Below are 22,273 nucleotides of genomic sequence, written 5' to 3'. Positions count from 1 at the left end.
TTTCCCACTTCCTGGTTGGATTTTTCTCAGGTTTTCGCCTGCCATATGAGTTATGTTATACACAGACATCATTCAAACAATTTTAGAAACTTCAGTGTTTTTTATCCAATACTACTAATAATATGCATATATTAGCATCTGGGACAGAGTAGCAGGCAGTTTACTCTGGGCACGCTTTTCATGCAAAAGTGAAAATGCTGCCACCTATCCCAAACAGGTTAAAGAAACTAAATGTGCTACTCTGCATCTCTGCTAAATGTGAGTTGTATTTAGTAAATGTTGTTATTGTTTGCTTTTCTAATGTCTACCAACATTGCCAGCTAAAATAGTTAGACAAGCTAACTACAAGGCTAGTTATGAGGTTGGGAGATTGGGAACCTATCTGGGCTAGCTAAATGAAGCCAAATTCATAAAATTGCTAGGTGGCTAGTAGTATTACAGATTTTATTAGTACATTTTTTTCAACGGGAAGTATTTGATGTGGGTACAGGCCCCTGTGGCCATGATGCCTCTGAGCCTAACCACCAGCTCATCACACATACACAATCACGCCAAGCTGTATGTTTTGTTTTTCAAAGCGATTAACAGTTTAAAAAAAATATATATAATAATAATGATCATTTCATTTGTAGAACTTTAACCACATAGAGTCGATGTCCATGCCACAGCAGAAATCGTATTAGTATAATAATACAAATCCCCATAAAAATCTGTCTGTTTTAAATAACTGTATTAGAATACAAGATAATTTGAGGAAAAAATACAACACAATCACCATTTAGTTTCAGTTATACCATGGCATTGTTGAATAATCGTTTCTGATTGGCTTGAAGGGCATTCTAGAGCATGCATAATTTCCCTATAATGCACGGAATATTAGCAAGGTAGAATTCAGTGGCTGTAGTTCATTCTTACTGTTCTATTGAGCTGCTTTTGAAAGCAAAAGTTTAATTGAAAACATAATTAAATTCATATTAGCAAGCTAGGACTGATGGCTTGGTTAGCTAAACTAGCAAGTCTGTTTGGTTACCAGGGCAACTACTGTATCTATCTAGTAAACTTGCATGCTACTTCAGTGAATGTTGAACACATTTCTACCTGCAAATGAACACATTTGTTGCAGTTAAATGTGTAAATTTAATTTAATTATAGCCATGGTATGAAAGGGAAAATTAACTCGGGGCTCTATGCGTTCTATGGAAAATGCACAGCATACACTGCAACTCAGTGGAAGGTCAGTTTCACTCCGCTAGCACGTCGTGGAACACACCTTCCACGTAGGTCGTTCATTATTTTTCAGAGAACGCATAACCCTCGTTGATTATCCCTTACATGTCAAGAGAGAAATCGGTGAGACTAAACCCCGACATCTGCTTTAGGGAGAGGTAAATCGGTGGACTAAACCCCGACATCTGCTTCAGGGAGAGGTAAATCGGTGAGACTAAACCCCGACATCTGCTTTAGGGAGAGGTAAATCGGTGGACTAAACCCCAACATCTGCTTTAGGGAGAGGTAAATCGGTGGACTAAACCCCGACATCTGCTTTAGGGAGAGGTAAATCGGTGGACTAAACCCCGACATCTGCTTTAGGGAGAGGTAAATCGGTGGACTAAACCCCGACATCTGCTTTAGGGAGAGGTAAATCGGTGGACTAAACCCCGACATCTGCTTTAGGGAGAGGTAAATCGGTGGACTAAACCCCGACATCTGCTTCAGGGAGAGGTAAATCGGTGGACTAAACCCCGACATCTGCTTTAGGGAGAGGTAAATCGGTGGACTAAACCCCAACATCTGCTTTAGGGAGAGGTAAATCGGTGGACTAAACCCCGACATCTGCTTCAGGGAGAGGTAAATCGGTGGACTAAACCCCGACATCTGCTTTAGGGAGAGGTAAATCGGTGGACTAAACCCCGACATCTGCTTTAGGGAGAGGTAAATCGGTGGACTAAACCCCGACATCTGCTTTAGGGAGAGGTAAATCGGTGGACTAAACCCCGACATCTGCTTTAGGGAGAGGTAAATCGGTGGACTAAACCCCGACATCTGCTTCAGGGAGAGGTAAATCGGTGGACTAAACCCCGACATCTGCTTCAGGGAGAGGTAAATCGGTGGACTAAACCCCGACATCTGCTTCAGGGAGAGGTAAATCGGTGGACTAAACCCCGACATCTGCTTTAGGGAGAGGTAAATCGGTGGCCAATAATGGGAGATCAGCTTTGCGGATGATTTCAGCATATATTGATGGTTTAACGACAGATCAGATGGCGATAATCTGGTGGCCATCAAATGGCCCGTATAGGCTAACGTCTCTCGCTCTCTCTCTCTTCATCCCCGCTCTCTCCTCCAGTCGAAGGTGTCCCAGCGGCAGCAGAGGATGATAAAGAACAGGGAGTCAGCGTTTCAGTCCCGTAAGAAGAAGAAGGAGTACCTGCTGACGCTGGAGGTCCGTCTCAAGATGGCGCTGTCTGAGAACCAGCTGCTCAAGGACGAGAACGGCACCCTGAAGAGACAGCTGGAGGGACTACTGTCAGAGGTCAGAGTTAGGCCACAAACACCTGTCAACTATATTAAACAGTTAAGAGAAAATGTTTTCTGGGCCAGGCTGGGAGTGGATGTGTAATGTAATGATGCGTTTCCTGTGATATAATGTGATGATGCGTTTCCTGTGATATAATGTGATGATGCGTCTCCTGTGATATAATGTGATGATGCGTTTCCTGTGATATAATGTGATGATGCGTTTCCTATTCCTGTAGAACACGGTTCTGAAGACCAGTGCTCCTAAGAGGCGGGCCATTTGTCTCATGGTTGTGCTGGTGTTCCTCATGCTCAATGTTGGACCAATGAGGTGAGTCTGCCTGGGACTGAGGTGAGTCTGCCTGGCACTGAGGTGAGTCTGCCTGGCACTGAGGTGAGTCTGCCTGGCACTGAGGTGAGTCTGCCTGGCACTGAGGTGAGTCTGCCTGGCACTGAGGTGAGTCTGCCTGGCACTGAGGTGAGTCTGCCTGGCACTGAGGTGAGTCTGCCTGGCACTGAGGTGAGTCTGCCTGGCACTGAGGTGAGTCTGCCTGGCACTGAGGTGAGTCTGCCTGGCACTGAGGTGAGTCTGCCTGGGACTGAGGTGAGTCTGCCTGGGACTGAGGTGAGTCTGCCTGGGACTGAGGTGAGTCTGCCTGGGACTGAGGTGAGTCTCTGTCATTCTACCACAGTGTGCACTTGTTTATTCCCACTGCAATGCCTTTGAAAAGGTCAGGGGGAGTGAGCAAGTGCCCACTTATGGGACTGAGAGAAGGGTAGAAAATCATATCGTAGCCTGTGTTCCCCAAACAGTTGGATCATTGATTTCAGCCTTTTTTACTCAGGGGTTTTTGATCATGTCTTTCTTTCTTTTTCTCCTCTCTCTGTCTCCATCTCTCTCTCTCTCTCCATCTCTCTTCTACCATCCTCTCCCCTTCCCTATCTCTCCCCTTCTCCCACCCTCTCCCTGTCCCGTCCTGCTTCAGTTTGTTTGAAGGTGGCCGTGGCTCTAAACTCCAGGCTGGCTCTATGCACAGCGGCAGACATCTGCTGGACTTCTCCCAAGAGACAGAGACCCCGGTGGGCCCCGAATCCCTCCAGACCACCCCTCCGACCCACAGGTAATGACCTAACTCAGCATCACCACACACCTGGCTGTGGCGGACATGCTGCATGCCTCCGCTTCACTCTGCACTTTAACTATGTTTATACTGCACGCACGCACGCACGCACGCACACACACGGCAGTGTACGTCAGTGTTGTCCAGGTCAGGATATTCTGAACACCCGCTCACTTAACCCGGAAGCCAGCTGCACCAATGTGTCGGAGGAAACACCGTTCAACTGACAACTGAAGTCAGCCTGCAGGCGCCTGGCCCGCCACAAGGAGTCGCTAGAGAGCGATGAGCCAAGTAAAGCCCCCCCGGCCAAACCCTCCCCTAACCCGGACGACGCTGGGCCAACTGTGCGCCGCCCTATGAGACTCCCGGTCACGGCCGGTAATGACACAGCCTGGGATCGAACCTCAGGCTGTAATGACGCCGCAACACTGTGATGCAGTGCCTTAGATAAACGGTCTGTCTCAGTTTCGTGGACCAGGGCCAGAACTTGGGACGTTGCTGGCTTGTCTCTGAGATGGTTGGTTACCTGACACTAATTTTGTATATTTGCTGATCCCATGTATTAAAACAAAGTTTAAAAACACTGTCTTAGAACAGATCAGACTCCATGTTCCACTGTAAGATGACCACGGTGGGTCTGGAGAGGTAGAGACTGGGTTGGGTTGGTCTGGACTGGAGAAGTAGAGACTGGGTTGGTCTGGACTGGAGAAGTAGAGACTGGGTTGGTCTGGACTGGACTGGAGAGGTAGAGACTGGGTTGGTCTGGACTGGAGAAGTAGAGACTGGGTTGGTCTGGGCTGGACTGGAGAGGTAGAGACTGGGTTGGTCTGGACTGGACTGGAGAGGTAGAGACTGGGTTGGTCTGGACTGGACTGGAGAGGTAGAGACTGGATTGGGTTGACCAGGACTGGAGAGGTAGAGACTGGGTTGGACTGGACTGGAGAGGTAGAGACTGGGTTGGGTTGACCTGGACTGGAGAGGTAGAGACTGGGTTGGTCTGGACTGGAGAGGGGGAGGTAGAGGCTGGGTTGACCTGGACTGGAGAGAGGGAGGAAGAGGCTGGGTTGACCTGGACTGGAGAGAGGGAGGAAGGGGCTGGGTTAGGTTGACCTGGACTAGAGAGGGGGAGGTAGAGGCTGGGTTAGGTTAACCTGGACTGCAGAGGGGGAGGTAGAGGCTGTAAAAAAAAATAAAAAAAAATGTAGAGGCTGGGTTGACCTGGACTGGAGAGGGGGAGGTAGAGGCTGGGTTGACCTGGACTGGAGAGGGGGAGGTAGAGGCTGGGTTGACCTGGACTGGAGAGGGGGAGGTAGAGGCTGGGTTGACCTGGACTGGAGAGAGGGAGGAAGGGGCTGGGTTAGGTTGACCTGGACTAGAGAGGGGGAGGTAGAGGCTGGATTGACCTGGACTGGAGAGGGGGAGGTAGAGGCTGGGTTGACCTGGACTGGAGAGGGGGAGGTAGAGGCTGGGTTGACCTGGACTGGAGAGAGGGAGGAAGGGGCTGGGTTAGGTTGACCTGGACTGGAGAGGTAGAGGAAGGGGCTGGGTTAGGTTAACCTGGACTGGAGAGGTAGAGGAAGGGGCTGGGTTAGGTTAACCTGGACTGCAGAGGGGGAGGTAGAGGCTGTAAAAAAAAAATTAAAAAAAAATGTAGAGGCTGGGTTGACCTGGACTGGGGAGGTAGAGGCTGGGTTGACCTGGACTGGAGAGGGGGAGGTAGAGGCTGGGTTAGGTTAACCTGGACTGCAGAGGGGGAGGTAGAGGCTGTAAAAAAAAAATTAAAAAAAAATGTAGAGGCTGGGTTGACCTGGACTGGGGAGGTAGAGGCTGGGTTGACCTGGACTGGAGAGGGGGAGGTAGAGGCTGGGTTAGGTTAACCTGGACTGCAGAGGGGGAGGTAGAGGCTGTAAAAAAAAAAAAAAAAAAAATGTAGAGGCTGGGTTGACCTGGACTGGGGAGGTAGAGGCTGGGTTGACCTGGACTGGAGAGGGGGAGGTAGAGGCTGGGTTGACCTGGACTGGAGAGGGGGAGGTAGAGGCTGGGTTGACCTGGACTGGAGAGAGGGAGGAAGGGGCTGGGTTAGGTTGACCTGGACTGGAGAGGTAGAGGAAGGGGCTGGGTTAGGTTGACCTGGACTGGAGAGGAGGAGGAAGGGGCTGGGTTAGGTTGACCTGGACTGGAGAGGAGGAGGAAGGGGCTGGGTTAGGTTGACCTGGACTGGAGAGGTAGAGGAAGGGGCTGGGTTAGGTTGACCTGGACTGGAGAGGAGGAGGTAGAGGAAGAGGCTGGGTTAGGTTGACCTGGACTAGAGAGGGGGGGTAGAGGTAGAGGCTAGGTTTGGGGGATAGGAGGCAGTGCATTTACTAGTTAGGGTTTGTTGTACGGAGGAGTTATCGATATTTTTGGGAAACGCGACATCGGTCCTTGGACCTCATTTGTAAATTACTTCAATAACATGCGGCTTTGATATGTCGTCAGGTTTTTTAGTTTTTTTCGCCATTAGCTGTTGCTGAAGCAGCAGCTACTCTTCCTGGGGTCCACACAGAACATAAAACATGACATAAAACAGAACATTAATAGACGAGAACAGCTTGAGGACTCAACTACAAAAATGTAATAAACAGTGCATTTGGAAAGTATTTCAGACCCCTTCACTTTTTCCACATTTTATTACATTACAGACTTATTCTAAAATGGATGAAATAAATTGTCCTCAACATTCTACACACAATACCCCATAATGACAAAGCCAAAACAGGTTTTTAGAAATGTTTGCAAATTTATAAAAAATGTAAAACAGAAATACCTTATTTGCGTAACTATTCAGATCCTTTGCTACGAGACTCGAAATTCAGCTCAGGTGCATCCTGTTTCCATTGATCATCCTTGAGATGTTTCTACAACTTGATTGGAGTCCACCTGTGGTAAATTCAATTGTTTGGACATGATTTGGAAAGGCACACCTGTCTGTATAAGGTCCCATAGTTGACAGTGCATGTCTAGGGCTGTTACGTAACTGTATTACTGCCACACCGGCGGTCACAAGCACGGATTGCAGTCACATTCCACGTGACCGCTTAGTCACTGTAGACTTCTAAAAGCTCTGATGCTGCTGATGGTCATTAGTAGCCTACTAAATGTGATAACTGCCTGGTACTCAGCACTCTATTGTCCCTCTAATTACTCAGACATCAATACAAATGTTTTCGAAAATCTAATCAAACACTCCATGAGCTCATGTTGCACAACATTTCTATAGGCTATGCAATTGCGTGAGAAAACAGAGTGATGGCCTCTATTAAAAAGAGGAGGATCCCATCAGCATTGATAGGCTAGGCTTACTATATTTATTTCGGCAGTTACCCTAGTGGTTAGAGCGTTGGGCCAGTAACAAAAGGCTGGTAGAGCAAATTCCCGAGCTGACAAGGTAAAAATTTGTCGTTCTGCCCCTGAGCAAGGCAGTCAAACCACTGTTCCTAGGCTGTCATTGTAAATAAGAATTTGTTCTTAACTGACTTGCCTATTTAAATAAATAAAGAGAAAATAAATAAAAAAATCTTCCTTAATTTTCCTAATATCAAGCACATTGCTTGTCTTTACAACAGGAGTATAGCCTACCTGGCTGGCAAGAAAATGAAGCACTGGGGAAAGCGTTGTCTATTCGCTATGTATTTTATTCCCCTGCCCCATGTTTTGAGACAGGTGCATGATAATGGTCCATTCTAAATCAAAACAAATTTCACACATATATTATTTGGTATACAGTTGAAGTCGGAAGTTTACATACACCTTAGCCAAATACATTTCAACTCAGTTTTTCACAATTCCTGACATTTAACCTCTCTTGGGTATGTGGGACGTGCGTCCCACCTCTTCAACAGCCAGTGAAACTGCTGGGCGCCAAATTCAAATACAGAAATACTCATTATAAAAATTCAGAAAACAAAACATATTTTACATAGGTTTAAAGATGAACGTCTTGTGAATCCAACCACGGTGTCAGATTTAAAAAATGCTTTACGGCGAAAGCATACCTTACGATCATTTGAGAACATAGCCCACTAGACAATTCATTATAAACAGTAACCAGCCAAGTAGAACAGTCAGAGTCAGAAATAGAGAAAATGAATCCCTTACCTTTGATGATCTTCATATGGTTTCACTCAGCAGACATTAATTTACTCAATAAATGTTTCTTTTGTTCGATAAAGTCTCTTTATATACAAAAACCTCAGTTTTGTTCGCACGTTTTCTTCAGTAATCCACAGGCTCAAACGCAGTCAAAACAGGAAGACAAAAAAATCCTAATTGTATCCGTAAAGTTCCTAGAAACATGTCAAACGATGTTTATATTCAATCCTCAGGTTGTTTTTAGCCTAAATAATCGATAATATTTCAACCGGACAATAGCGTTAATTTAAAAGGTAAACAAGAATTGCTCTCTCTGTCGAGCGCATGAAAAAGCTCTGCGACACTTTAGCGTCCAGTCATTTCGAATGCTCTTATTCCCTAATTTTTCAGAATTCAAGCGTGAAACTGTTTCTAAAGACTGTTGACATCTAGTGGAAGGCAAACTGCAGTTTGAGTCCTAAGTCAATGGATACTGTAATGGCATTGAATAGAAAACTACCAAACCAACAAACAAAAACATTTCTCAGGTTTTCGCCTGCCAAATCAGTTCTGTTATACTCACAGACACTATTTTAACAGTTTTGGAAACTTTAGAGTGTTTTCTATCCAAATCTACCAGTTATATGCATATCATATCTTCTGGGCCCGAGAAGCAGGCAGTTTAAATTGGGCATACATTTCATCCAAAATTCCGAATGCTGCCCCCTACCCTAGTGAAGTTAATCCAAGGACAAATTCCCTGTCTTAGGTCAGTTAGGATCACTACTTTATTTTAAGAATGTGAAATGTCAGAATAATAGTAGAGAGAATTATTTATTTCAGCTTTTATTTCTTTCATCACATTCCCAGTGGGTCAGAAGTTTACATACACTCAATTAGTATTTGGTAGCATTGCCTTTAAATTGTTTAACTTGGGTCAAACGTTTCGGGTAGCCTTCCACAAGCTTCCCACAATAAGTTGGGTGAATTTTGGCCCATTCCTCCTGACAGAACTGATGTAACTAAATCAGGTTTGTAGGTCTTCTTGCTCGCACACGCTTTTTCAGTTCTGCCCACAAATTTTCTGTAGGATTGAGGTCAGGGCTTTGTGATGGCCACTCCAATACCTTGACTTTGTTGTCCTTAAGCCATTTTGCCACAACTTTGGAAGTATGCTTAGGGTCATTGTCCATTTGGAAGACCTATTTGCAACCAAGCTTTAACTTCCTGACTGATGTCTTGATGTTGCTTCAATATATCCACATAATTTCCCTTCGTCATGATGCCATCTATTTTGTGCACCAGTCCCTCCTGCAGCAAAGCACCCCCACAACATGATGCTGCCACCCCCGAGCTTCACGGTTGGGATGATGTTCTTTGGCTTGCAAGCATCCCCCTTTTTCCTCCAAACATAATGATGGCCAAACAGTTCTATTTTTGTTTCATCAGACCAGAGGACATTTCTCCAAAATGTACGATCTTTGTCCCCATGTGCAGTTGCAAACCGTAGTCTGGCTTTTTTATGGCGGTTTTGGAGCAGCGGCTTCTTCCTTGCTGAGCGGCCTTTCAGGTTATGTCGATATAGGACTCGTTTTTACTGTGGATATAGATACTTTTGTACCTGTTTCCTCCAGCATCTTCACAAGGTCCTTTGCTGGTGTTCTGGGATTGATTTGCACTTTTCACACCAAAGTATGTTCATCTCTAGGAGACAGAACGCGTCTCCTTCCTAAGCGGTATGACGGCTGCGTGGTTCCATGGTGTTTATACTTGCGTACTATTGTTTGTACAGATGAATGTGGTACCTTCAGGCGTTTGGAAATTCCTCCCAAGGATGAACCAGACTTGTGGAGGTCTACAAAAGGTATTGGTTGTTTTCTTTTGATTTTCCCATGATGTCAAGCAGAGGCAGTGAGTTTGAAGGTAGGCCTTGAAATATATCCAGAGGAACACCTCCAATTGACTCAAATTATGTCAATTAGCCTATGAGAAGCTCCTAAAGCCATGACATAATTTTGGGGAATTTTCCAAGCTGTTTAAAGGCACAGTCAATTTAGTGTATGTAAACTTCTGACCCACTGGAATTGTGATAGAGTGAATTATAAGTGAAATAATCTGTCAGTAAACAATTGTTGGAAAAATTACTTGTGTCATGCACAAAGTAGATGTCCTAACCGACTTGCCAAAACTGTAGTTTGTAACAAGAAATTTGTGGAGTGGATAAAAAACAAGTTTTAAATGACTCCAACCTAAGTGTATGTAAACTTTCGACTTCAACTGTATGTAAAGACCAGATTAAATCAGGGATTGTCTCATGGGTGTCAATATTAGCCTATCACTTGTGAATGATATATTATTACTGGTGAATGATGCCCAGCTTGTGTGCAATAAGGCAAGAAGCACATTAAACCGCTTTAAATCTTGTCTGCTAAATGAACTAGCGTAGCCCGCAGCCATATGGCATAGCAAGATCAGGGCCAATTCAGAGTATTCTGATCTTCTGAAATAGACTACATTTTCTTCACATCATGTTTCTTTAGACCTGTCTAAAATAAATAATGGATTTATTGTGAAGGTGTAGGCTATATTACATGGATTTATTCAATTTTAAAAAATGTAGATGTTCCAAAGGTCTGCATCAGTGTCTTGTAGGCTGTGTTAATTAACGGTCAATTACTGTGAGACCGGCAGTTATTTGCTTAACAATCACCGGCTGCTATAATGTCATGACCGCCACAGCCCTATGCATGTCGGAGTAAAAACCAACCCATGAGGTCGAAGGAATCGTCCGTAAAGCTCAGAGACAGGATTGTGTCGAGGCACAGATCTGGGGAAGGGTACCAACAAAAAAAAGAATGATCCCCCTTTTTCTCCCCAATTTCCTGGTATCCAATTGGTAGTTAGTCTTGTCTCATCGCTGCAACTCCCGTACCGACTCAGGAGAGGCGAAGGTCGAGAGCCGTGCGTCCTCCGAAATGTGTCACTGTGCACTGCGTCCAGCCCGCCACAGGAGTCGCTAGTGCGCGATGGGACAAGGACATCCCTGCCGGCCAAACCCTCCCCTAACCCAGACAACGCTGGGCCAATTGTGCGCCGCCCCATGGGTCTCCCGGTTGCGACAGAGCCTGGACTCAAACCCAGGCTCTGTGCCGTAGACCACTGTGCCACTTGGGAGGCCTCAGGACAACCATCTCTGCAGCTCTCCACCAAGCAGTCCTTTATGGTAGAGTAGATTCACAGGCGTTGTTTCTCGTGAACTTAGTTGCCATCTTGCTGCAGTCCTATTTCATCACATCAAGCTCTCTGGGAGAATTGCAAAGCGTTTTTTCAAGTCCTGGACCTCTCTGGTCAGATCATACATTATTTTACTTGTTGTATCCACCAATATTTGAACAAAGCTCTTAAAGCTATTCTCCTGCTGTTGTAACAGCTCCTTGTAGAGTCATTTATGTTGGTTTAAACGATCTTTCACATGCGCTAGAGAAACATTTTCCTCTGCAGCTTTAGGTGGCATGGTAGCAGAGTCGGCTAAAGTTGGTAGCTATACCACGCAGTTCCAGCCAGGTCCGGTTGTAGGGAAACAGCAACAAGCACCAGGGAATACAGCCACAATTAGCACGAGACGCCACCTCCGTGGTCCACAAGGGCTATCCGTGTCACGGGCTGTGTTCAAGCTGTTTGTGGAAAACCCTGCTAGCTTAATAGCTAGGCTAGTAGCTAGCTACGGCAAACAGCTTCAGACTGTTTTTGTCTCGCAGGATCCTGGGACAGATAGTAGTGGTCACAGCAACTGAGGCTAGCCGCATCGCGCGATCCAAAATCAAAAAGTACATAAACCAAACTTTACGAGAAAACACTGTCACAACTTTGCAACAATAAACCGAGGTCTCTCGTTCAGCACACGTCACGCTCTGATGACGTGAGGTCGGTCGTGCCGAACGCGAGCACTCTTTTGAAAATGTTATTTTTCTGCACAGCTTTCATAGCCTCTCGTGCCTTCTTAAAATGACGGGTCGTAGTATCTGGGCCGACGCGTGAGGCAGGTCACGTTTCATACGAACCATTTCTTCTTCTGTGGTATCACGTTTCTCCCAAGTGCCATTATGCCAGCTCCGGCAGGAAGGAACACATTAGCTGTAACAGGGTGGAGACAGAACTAGGTGGGAGGTTATGAAACGAACCCAGGGGTCCTCTTCAGCAGTTGGACAGGGTTAATACGCACCCCTGCCCTACGCCCCTCACCCCTGGCTTTGAGTTATAAGGCCTTCATGTTCTGTTCGCCGTGTTCTGTCTGGCGGAACCGTTGGCAGACCAGACTGTCGAGAAACTGGATCCACTGAGACGAATGCATATAGGCCTAGGGCACGTTAGCTAAGATGGATGGACAGAAAGACTGAGGGGGTAGGTGGAGTTCTGTCGGTCGTCGTCGTGGGTAACAGGGCCCCGAGTCTGCAGGTGGACAGTTGAAACATCATCAGTTCCTAACCACTCACTGCCTCAGTCACCAGGAATTCTCATAGAATTATCGTTGAATCTCCAGCCATTTAATTTTATGTAATTAAATGACGTTTGAGGAAGTAAAAAAAATATATACATTAAGCAGCATGGATTATGGGTCCTCATGTAGAGCTTTACATTAGAGGCACGGTAATGAAACCAGATGGAGGAAGATTTCAGAAGATCCATACTATAGAAACCCATTCATCTGTTACCGCCAACTAAAACCTTCCTTCAAGACCTTCTCCAAAGCATCTGTGCCCAATACGCTGGCCTCCCTTCCTGCCTCCCTCCATCCCTGCCTCCCGGCCTCTCTCCCTCCCGGTGTTATGTAAGTTTTCTTTATCTTGGTTGTGATATTCTGTTGAGTGTTTAGTCTGGCCCCCATTCCATTTCCATTATTTAGGCTCAGCCCACTCACCGTATTTCAACTCGTCAGTTGTCGAGTTTGCACTTTTCCCTCGTCTTTTCTCCGTGCCATATCTCGGTGTCAGCAGAATCTTATCCCAGAGTTCTGTTATTGGCAGCGTGATCCCGAATGGTGTCCGTGGTAATTCCCCAGCCTGTGACAGACTGTGGACACATTGTATTGAACAGATCAGCACTTGCTGGATGGTACGACTCATCATTTTTTAAATTGTCTTCAGACCTAAACGCACGCCCACCGCCAACTCTGCACATGTCAGTTTCACGGCCTAGTTTGGCATCCTGTACACGCCGGTATCATTTAACATGGGATTAATGACCTCCATATCGAAGAGTTGCGAGTGTCATTGTACACTACTCTGTGGGTAGTCTCAGGGCTCCACGTGGCCTTGGTAGGCAGAGGCAGGGCCGTCTTGGTTTCACTCATTACCTCACAGTGGGGAATCTCTCACCTGTATCCAAGAATAGTTTTTTTTTTTTTGCCGCCAAAGTAAAAGAAATCTTAACTTTTCTCTCACTGTTCTCCCTCTCTGTCTCCCTCTCTGTCTGCGTCTCTCTCCCTGTCTCTGTCTCTGTCTCCCTCCATCCGTCCGTCCGTCTGTCTGTCTTAGTTCGGAGGATAAGGCTCTGATGGTGGTGAAGAAGGATCCTCTGTTCTTCGGACCTCCTCCTCCCTGTCTGCCGCCTGTCAACAGGACCAAATGCCTCAGGTCAGTTCTACACGCTGTTTCACTCTGCCCCATAGGGTTATATACTGTTTCACTCTTCTCTAGGGTTATATACTGTTTCACTCTGCTCTAGGGTTATATACTGTTACACTCTGCCCTAGGGTTATATACTGTTTCACTCTGCTCTAGGGTTATATACTGTCACACTCTGCTCTAGGGTTATATACTGTTTCACTCTGCTCTAGGGTTATATACTGTTACACTCTGCTCTAGGGTTATATACTGTTTCACTCTGCCCTAGGGTTATATACTGTTACACTCTGCCCCTAGGGTTATATACTGTTACACTCTGCCCTAGGGTTATATACTGTTACACTCTGCCCTAGGGTTATATACTGTTTCACTCTGCCCTAGGGTTATATACTGTTTCACTCTGCTCTAGGGTTATATACTGTTACACTCTGCCCCTAGGGTTATATACTGTTACACTCTGCTCTAGGGTTATATACTGTTACACTCTGCCCTAGGGTTATATACTGTTTCACTCTGCCCTAGGGTTATATACTGTTTCACTCTGCCCTAGGGTTATATACTGTTACACTCTGCCCTAGGGTTATATACTGTTTCACTCTGCCCTAGGGTTATGTACTGTTTCACTCTGCCCTAGGGTTATATACTGTTACACTCTGCCCTAGGGTTATATACTGTTTCACTCTGCCCTAAGGTTATATACTGTTTCACTCTGCTCTAGGGTTATATACTGTTACACTCTGCCCCTAGGGTTATATACTGTTACACTCTGCTCTAGGGTTATATACTGTTACACTCTGCCCTAGGGTTATATACTGTTTCACTCTGCTCTAGGGTTATATACTGTTTCACTCTGCCCTAGGGTTATATACTGTTACACTCTGCCCTAGGGTTATATACTGTTTCACTCTGCTCTAGGGTTATATACTGTTACACTCTGCTCTAGGGTTATATACTGTTTCACTCTGCTCTAGGGTTATATACTGTTACACTCTGCCCCTAGGGTTATATACTGTTACACTCTGCTCTAGGGTTATATACTGTTACACTCTGCCCTAGGGTTATATACTGTTTCACTCTGCTCTAGGGTTATATACTGTTTCACTCTGCTCTAGGGTTAAATACTGTTACACTCAGCCCTAGGGTTATACACTGTTTCACTCTGCTCTAGGGTTATATACTGTTTCACTCTGCCCTAGGGTTATATACTGTTTCACTCTGCCCTAGGGTTATATACTGTTTCACTCTGCTCTAGGGTTATATACTGTTTCACTCTGCTCTAGTGTTATATACTGTTTCACTCTGCCCTAGGGTTATATACTGTTTCACTCTGCCCCTAGGGTTATATACTGTTTCACTCTGCTCTAGGGTTATATACTGTTACACTCTGCTCTAGGGTTATATACTGTTTCACTCTGCCCCTAGGGTTATATACTGTTACACTCTGCTCTAGGGTTATATACTGTTACACTCTGCTCTAGGGTTATATACTGTTACACTCTGCTCTAGGGTTATATACTGTTACACTCTACCCCTAGGGTTATATACTGTTACACTCTGCCCCTAGGGTTATATACTGTTTCACTCTGCTCTAGGGTTATATACTGTTTCACTCTACCCCTAGGGTTATATACTGTTACACTCTTCCCCTAGGGTTATATACTGTTTCACTCTGCTCTAGGGTTATATACTGTTTCACTCTGCTCTAGGGTTATATACTGTTTCACTCTGCTCTAGGGTTATATACTGTTACACTCTGCTCTAGGGTTATATACTGTTACACTCTGCCCCTAGGGTTATATACTGTTTCACTCTGCTCTAGGGTTATATACTGTTACACTCTGCTCTAGGGTTATATACTGTTTCACTCTGATCTAGGGTTATATACTGTTTCACTCTACCCCTAGGGTTATATACTGTTTCACTCTGCTCTAGGGTTATATACTGTTACACTCTGCCCTAGGGTTATATACTGTTACACTCTGCTCTAGGGTTATATACTGTTTCACTCTGCTCTAGGGTTATATACTGTTTCACTCTGCCCTAGGGTTATATACTGTTTCACTCTGCCCCTAGGGTTATATACTGCTTCACTCTGCTCTAGGGTTATATACTGTTACACTCTGCCCCTAGGGTTATATACTGTTTCACTCTGCCCTAGGGTTATATACTGTTTCACTCTGCTCTAGGGTTATATACTGTTTCACTCTGCCCCTAGGGTTATATACTGTTTCACTCTGCTCTAGGGTTAAATACTGTTTCACTCTGCTCTAGGGTTAAATACTGTTTCACTCTGCTCTAGGGTTATATTCTGTTTCACTCTGCCCTAGGGTTATATACTGTTACACTCTGCTCTAGGGTTATATACTGTTTCACTCTGCTCTAGGGTTATATACTGTTTCACTCTGCTCTAGGGTTATATACTGTTTCACTCTGCTCTAGGGTTATATACTGTTTCACTCTGCTCTAGGGTTAAATACTGTTTCACTCTGCTCTAGGGTTAAATACTGTTTCACTCTGTCCTAGGGTTATATACTGTTACACTCTGCCCTAGGGTTATATACTGTTACACTCTGCCCCTAGGGTTATATACTGTTTCACTCTGCCCTAGGGTTATATACTGTTACACTCTGCCCTAGGGTTATATACTGTTTCACTCTGCTCTAGGGTTATATACTGTTACACTCTGCTCTAGGGTTATATACTGTTTCACTCTGCCCCTAGGGTTATATACTGTTACACACAACCCTACTTAGTCCCATCTCTAATTCCTCCACATAAAACCAACCCTACTTAGTCCCATCTCTAATTCCTCCACATTAAACCAACCCTACTTAGTCCCATCTCTAATTCCTCCACATTAAACCAACCCTACTTAGTCCCATCTCTAATTCCTCCACATTAAACCAACCCTACTTAGTCCCATCTCTAATTCCTCCACATTAAACCAACCCTACTTAGTCCCATCTCTAATTCCTCCACATTAAACCAACCCTACTTAGTCCCATCTCTAATTCCTCCACATTAAACCAACCCTACTTAGTCCCATCTCTAATTCCTCCACATTAAACCAACCCTACTTAGTCCCATCTCTAATTCCTCCACATTAAACCAACCCTACTTAGTCCCATCTCTAATTCCTCCACATTAAACCAACCCTACTTAGTCCCATCTCTAATTCCTCCACATTAAACCAACCCTACTTAGTCCCATCTCTAATTCCTCCACATTAAAACAACCCTACTTAGTCCCATCTCTAATTCCTCCACATTAAACCAACCCTACTTAGTCCCATCTCTAATTCCTCCACATTAAAACAACCCTACTTAGTCCCATCTCTAATTCCTCCACATTAAAACAACCCTACTTAGTCCCATCTCTAATTCCTCCACATTAAACCAACCCTACTTAGTCCCATCTCTAATTCCTCCACATTAGGCCTTAAGACTATCTACGCCATTTAAATAACATTCTAAACCACAAGATTTAGTAAAGCAATGTCCATATCTGATTCAGGTGAATGAATATCTGTCCTGGTTCTTTTTTCAATCGTTAGATGGAAACCATCTAAGGTTTAGTTTTATGCACGCTCAGAACATTCTGGAGGTTCAGCATTTGGACTCCATATGGACTCTCTTCATCACTGCAGCAAATTGGCTCCCAAGCTTTATGGAACAATTAATCAGATGTAGTGTTTCTTTACATGTCATAAAGATATGCCTTCATCCTGAATCCATTTAGATGGCTTTTAAGTCTTTTGTCTTATTGTTGGCTTTAATTAGAGAGAGAGTTTTATCAATTTAAAGTGTTTTATTATTATTAGTACTATCTCAAAGTGCTACAATGGCTGAATGAAAATTCAAATCCGAGATGTAGACAGAGTAAGGACACAACTTATAGGCTTTAGATGGAGAAACCTATCACAGCAAAGCAGACTGGTTATTTGTGGGGGGGAGACAGCCAACCAGATCTCTTCCAGTCCACGGAGTGCACATGTATGTGCAAATGTCTAAATGACTCAGTGATTTGATTTACAGGTTGAACCATGAGCTGCGAGGCTGGGTCCATCGACACGAGGTGGAGCGGACCAAGACCAGACGCATGAGCAACAGCCAACACCGAGCCAACAGGACTATCCCTGTACGCACAGTACTGATGCATCTAGTAAAGCAGCACCCTACACACACGCACTGACACACGCACACACACACACACACACACACACACACACACACACACACACACACACACACACATCAACACACACACATGCACACCCACCAACACACACACACACACACTGACACACACACACACACACTCACACATATAATAAACTAAGATTTTCAAACTGTACAATAACCGATCTGTTATGTTACGTCAGTTTAATAACCGATCTGTTACGTCAGTTTAATAACCGATCTGTGATGTTACGTCAGTTTAATAACAGATCTGTTATCTTACGTCAGTTTAATAACCGATCTGTTATGTTACGTCAGTTTAATAACCGATCTGTTACGTCAGTTTAATAACTGATCTGTTACGTCAGTTTAATAACCGATCTGTTATGTTACGTCAGTTTAATAACCGATCTGTTACGTCAGTTTAATAACTGATCTGTTACGTCAGTTTAATAACCGATCTGTTATGTTACGTCAGTTTAATAACCGATCTGTGATGTTACGTCAGTTTAATAACCGATCTGTGATGTTACGCCAGTTTAATAACCGATCTGTTACGTCAGTTTAATAACCGATCTGTTACTTCAGTTTAATAACCGATCTGTGATGTTACGTCAGTTTAATAACCGATCTGTGATGTTACGTCAGTTTAATAACCGATCTGTGATGTTGCGTCAGTTTAATAACCGATCTGTGATGTTACGTCAGTTTAATAACCGATCTGTTACGTCAGTTTAATAACCGATCTGTTACGTCAGTTTAATAACCGATCTGTTATGTCACGTCAGTTTAATAACCAATCTGTTATGTTACGCCAGTTTAATAACCGATCTGTGATGTTACGCCAGTTTAATAACCGATCTGTGATGTTACGCCAGTTTAATAACCGATCTGTGATGTTACGCCAGTTTAATAACCGATATGTGATGTTACGTCAGTTTAATAACCGATCTGTTACGTCAGTTTAATAACCGGTCTGTTACGTCAGTTTAATAACCGATCTGTTACGTCAGTTTAATAACCGATCTGTTACGTCAGTTTAATAACCGATCTGTTACGTCAGTTTAATAACCGATCTGTTATGTTACGTCAGTTTAATAACCGATCTGTTATGTCACGTCAGTTTAATAACCGATCTGTTATGTCACGTCAGTTTAATAACCGATCTGTGACGTTACGTCAGTTTAATAACCGATCTGTTACGTCACGTCAGTTTAATAACCGACCTGTGATGTTACGCCAGTTTAATAACCGATCTGTGATGTTACGTCAGTTTAATAACCGATCTGTGATGTTACGTCAGTTTAATAACCGATCTGTGATGTTACGCCAGTTTAATAACCGATCTGTTCTGTTACGTCAGTTTAATAACCGATCTGTGATGTTACGTCAGTTTAATAACCGATCTGTTACGTCAGTTTAATAACCGATCTGTGATGTTACGTCAGTTTAATAACCGATCTGTGATGTTACGTCAGTTTAATAACCGATCTGTTATGTTACGTCAGTTTAATAACCGATCTGTGATGTTACGTCAGTTTAATAACCGATCTGTTACGTCAGTTTAATAACCGATCTGTGATGTTACGTCAGTTTAATAACTGATCTGTTACGTCAGTTTAATAACTGATCTGTTACGTCAGTTTAATAACCGATCTGTGATGTTACATCAGTTTAATAACCGATCTGTTACGCCAGTTTAATAACCGATCTGTTACGCCAGTTTAATAACCGATCTGTTACGCCAGTTTAATAACCGATCTGTTACGCAAGTTTAATAACCGATCTGTTACGTCAGTTTAATAACCGATCTGTTACGCCAGTTTAATAACCGATCTGTTATGTTACGCCAGTTTAATAACCGATCTGTTACGTTAGTTTAATAACCGATCTGTTACGTCAGTTTAATAAACGATCTGTTATGTTACGTCAGTTCATGTTTTAAATTCTTAGGTCTTTTGGATTTCTTTCGACTATTTTTATCCTCTCTACCCTGCCACACTCTCTTCCTCCCCTCTCCCTCTCTCTTCATGGGAATGAACCTAATCCAGCAGTCTTGGGAAAGTAAACACAACTGTTAGAGGAAGGATTTTAGTAATCACTTTCCCCTCTGCTCTCTCTCTTCCTCTTTGTTTAGCAGAATGAACCAATCCCTCATCTAAACAGTCTTATGTCAGCTGATGACGGGTGGATGTGTTATCCCATGACAGTCCAATACTCCCACTCTCTCCAGTCCACACAGGCACTGTGTCAGAGAACCTGGAGATATATTTTCCCAGGACCCCTATAGACTTCTTGGGTTCTTGGGTGATTCCAACATGTTGAATGATTCCAGTACAGAACAGCACCACTCTACAATGTGTTTTTAGGAGTGGGCAGGTCCACTAACTCAGAGTGTTTGTTTATTGGACAGATGTAGAGGTGGAAAGATTGAGGATAAGTTTGTTTGTTTATTGGACAGGACATTTAGTAGACTATCATGATTTAGTTTCAAGAAAGGATTTGTACTTGTGTTAATGTTCTGTGAAGCTAGGAGGTTAGCTAATTGAAGTAATATTGATAGTTTGTAAATGTGAAGCAGGTAAAATGAACTGTTCAACAAGAAACTTGTGGCTTAGTTAAGTCAGAATGACTGAGTGAGTTTCTACTGAAAGGAAACAGTTGAGTTGTTCAGCAATGAGCTGAACCTTTTGTTTCCCCTGTATGTACCATACACAGCCCCCTGAAACGTGACACACCTCTGTTTTCCCCTGTATGTACCATACACAGCCCCCTGAAACGTGACACACCTCTGTTTCCTCTGTATGTACCATACACAGCCCCCTGAAACGTGACACACCTCTGTTTTCCCCTGTATGTACCATACACAGCCCCCTGAAACGTGACACACCTCTGTTTCCCCTGTATGTACCACACACAGCCCCCTGAAACGTGACACACCTCTGTTTCCCCTGTATGTACCATACACAGCCCCCTGACCCACCATGACTACTTGGAAAAGTCTTAGCCGGCCAGTTGAATAGAAACAACATTAGCATTTTTTGGTTTAATTTCTACTCATTCAAATAAATGAGCAAAGAGACATGTCTCTTTTTAGTTTTTGAGCCATTTGTTTGGGAGGTATTCACAGCTAGCTGTTTCCCTAAGGCCTTGGTTTGAAGGTTTTAATGAGAACCATCCATTATGCCCAGCCCAGGAGGGCCCAGCTATGCTCCCACAAGAAAAAACACTTGAGTTATGCCTGGAGCGATGTCATTTGTCTGGGGGAAACTGTGTGGCTGGCATGGTCCCTGAGGTAGAGGTGGTCAGTGACTTGGGATGTGTGTTTACACAGGCAGCCCAATTCTGATCTTTTGCCCAATTATTGGCAAAAGATGTGAACTGATTTGTCAAAAGACCAATTAGTGGCAAAAGATGTGATCTGATTTGTCAAAAGACCAATTATTGGCAAAAGATGTGATCTGATTTGTCAAAAGACCAATTAGTGGCAAAAGATGTGATCTGATTTGTCAAAAGACCAATTGGTGGCAAAAGATGTGATCTGATTTGTCAAAAGACCAATTGGTGGCAAAAGAAAATCTGAATTGGGCTGCCTGTGTAAACACAGCCTTGATGATGTGACGTCTTCCTGAAATGGATAGAGTGTCACCCAGCTCTCTGCTGGAATAAAGGAGGCCAGGGAGCTTGTTATTGACTGCGTGGGATGAAGACACATACACACCTGGACATATACTGTACCAACATACTGTACTGTACCAACATACTGTACTGTACCAACATACTGTACCAACATACTATACTGTACCAACATACTGTACTGTACCAACATACTGTACTGTACCAACATACTGTACTGTACCAACATACTGTACTGTACCAACATACTGTACCAACATACTGTACTGTACCAACATACTGTACCAACATACTGTACTAACATACTGTACCAACATACTGTACCAACATACTGTACTGTACCAACATACTGTACCAACATACTGTACTGTACCAACATACTGTACCAACATACTGTACTGTACCAACATACTGTACTAACATACTGTACCAACATACTGTACTGTACCAACATACTGTACCAACATACTATACTGTACCAACATACTGTACTGTACCAACATACTGTACCAACATACTGTACCAACATACTGTACTGTACCAACATACTGTACCAACATACTGTACTGTACCAACATACTGTACTGTACCAACATACTGTACCAACATACTATACTGTACCAACATACTATACTGTACCAACATACTATACTGTACCAACATACACAGCCAACAAATGTGTCTCCAGTAGTTTTCACTTCATTAAAATGTTCTAACCACTAACTAACTCTCTCTGTCTCTCTCTCTCCTCTGTCTCTCTCTGTCCTCTGTCTCTCTCTGTCCTCTGTCTCTCTCTCTCCTCTGTCTCTCTCTCTCCTCTGTCTCTCTCTCTCCTCTGTCTCCTCCTCTCCTCTCTCTGTCTCTTTCTCTCTCTCCTCTCTCTCCTCTGTCTCTCTCTCCTCTGTCTTTGTCTCTCTCCTCTGTCTTTGTCTCTCCCTCTCTCTCTCTCCTCTGTCTCTCTCCCTTGTCTCTTTCTGTCTCTATCCTCTCTCTCTGTCTCTTTCCATACAGAAAGAGGATAAGAAGGCTGAGGTGTCCCAGGTCCTAACAGTCCAGTACACTGACTCCACAGAGAAGTGAGTGGAGG

The 22,273-nt window shown here is 44.0% G+C and overlaps 1 protein-coding gene across 2 annotated transcripts in view; it reads left to right on the top strand.

Moving 5' to 3' along the window:
* The window catches only part of atf6 (activating transcription factor 6), a 105,262-nt gene that overhangs the window by 38,970 nt on the left and 44,019 nt on the right, over positions 1-22,273 (top strand). For both annotated transcript variants that reach the window (XR_008761902.1, XM_055943820.1), the window contains exons 8-13: positions 2,348-2,533; positions 2,757-2,848; positions 3,504-3,638; positions 13,283-13,381; positions 17,407-17,509; positions 22,198-22,262. Coding sequence is in view for 1 of the 2 variants with exons in the window: in XM_055943820.1 (XP_055799795.1) it covers positions 2,348-2,533; positions 2,757-2,848; positions 3,504-3,638; positions 13,283-13,381; positions 17,407-17,509; positions 22,198-22,262 (680 nt within the window). In the remaining variant the exon portion in view is untranslated. The remainder of the gene's footprint in view (positions 1-2,347; positions 2,534-2,756; positions 2,849-3,503; positions 3,639-13,282; positions 13,382-17,406; positions 17,510-22,197; positions 22,263-22,273) is intronic.

Source organism: Salvelinus fontinalis, chromosome 14, assembly GCF_029448725.1.
Source record: "Salvelinus fontinalis isolate EN_2023a chromosome 14, ASM2944872v1, whole genome shotgun sequence".
NCBI classification, from domain to species: Eukaryota; Metazoa; Chordata; class Actinopteri; order Salmoniformes; family Salmonidae; genus Salvelinus; species Salvelinus fontinalis.
The sequence above is the reverse complement of the archived record's forward strand: the minus strand, read 5'-3'. Positions and strand labels throughout refer to the sequence as shown.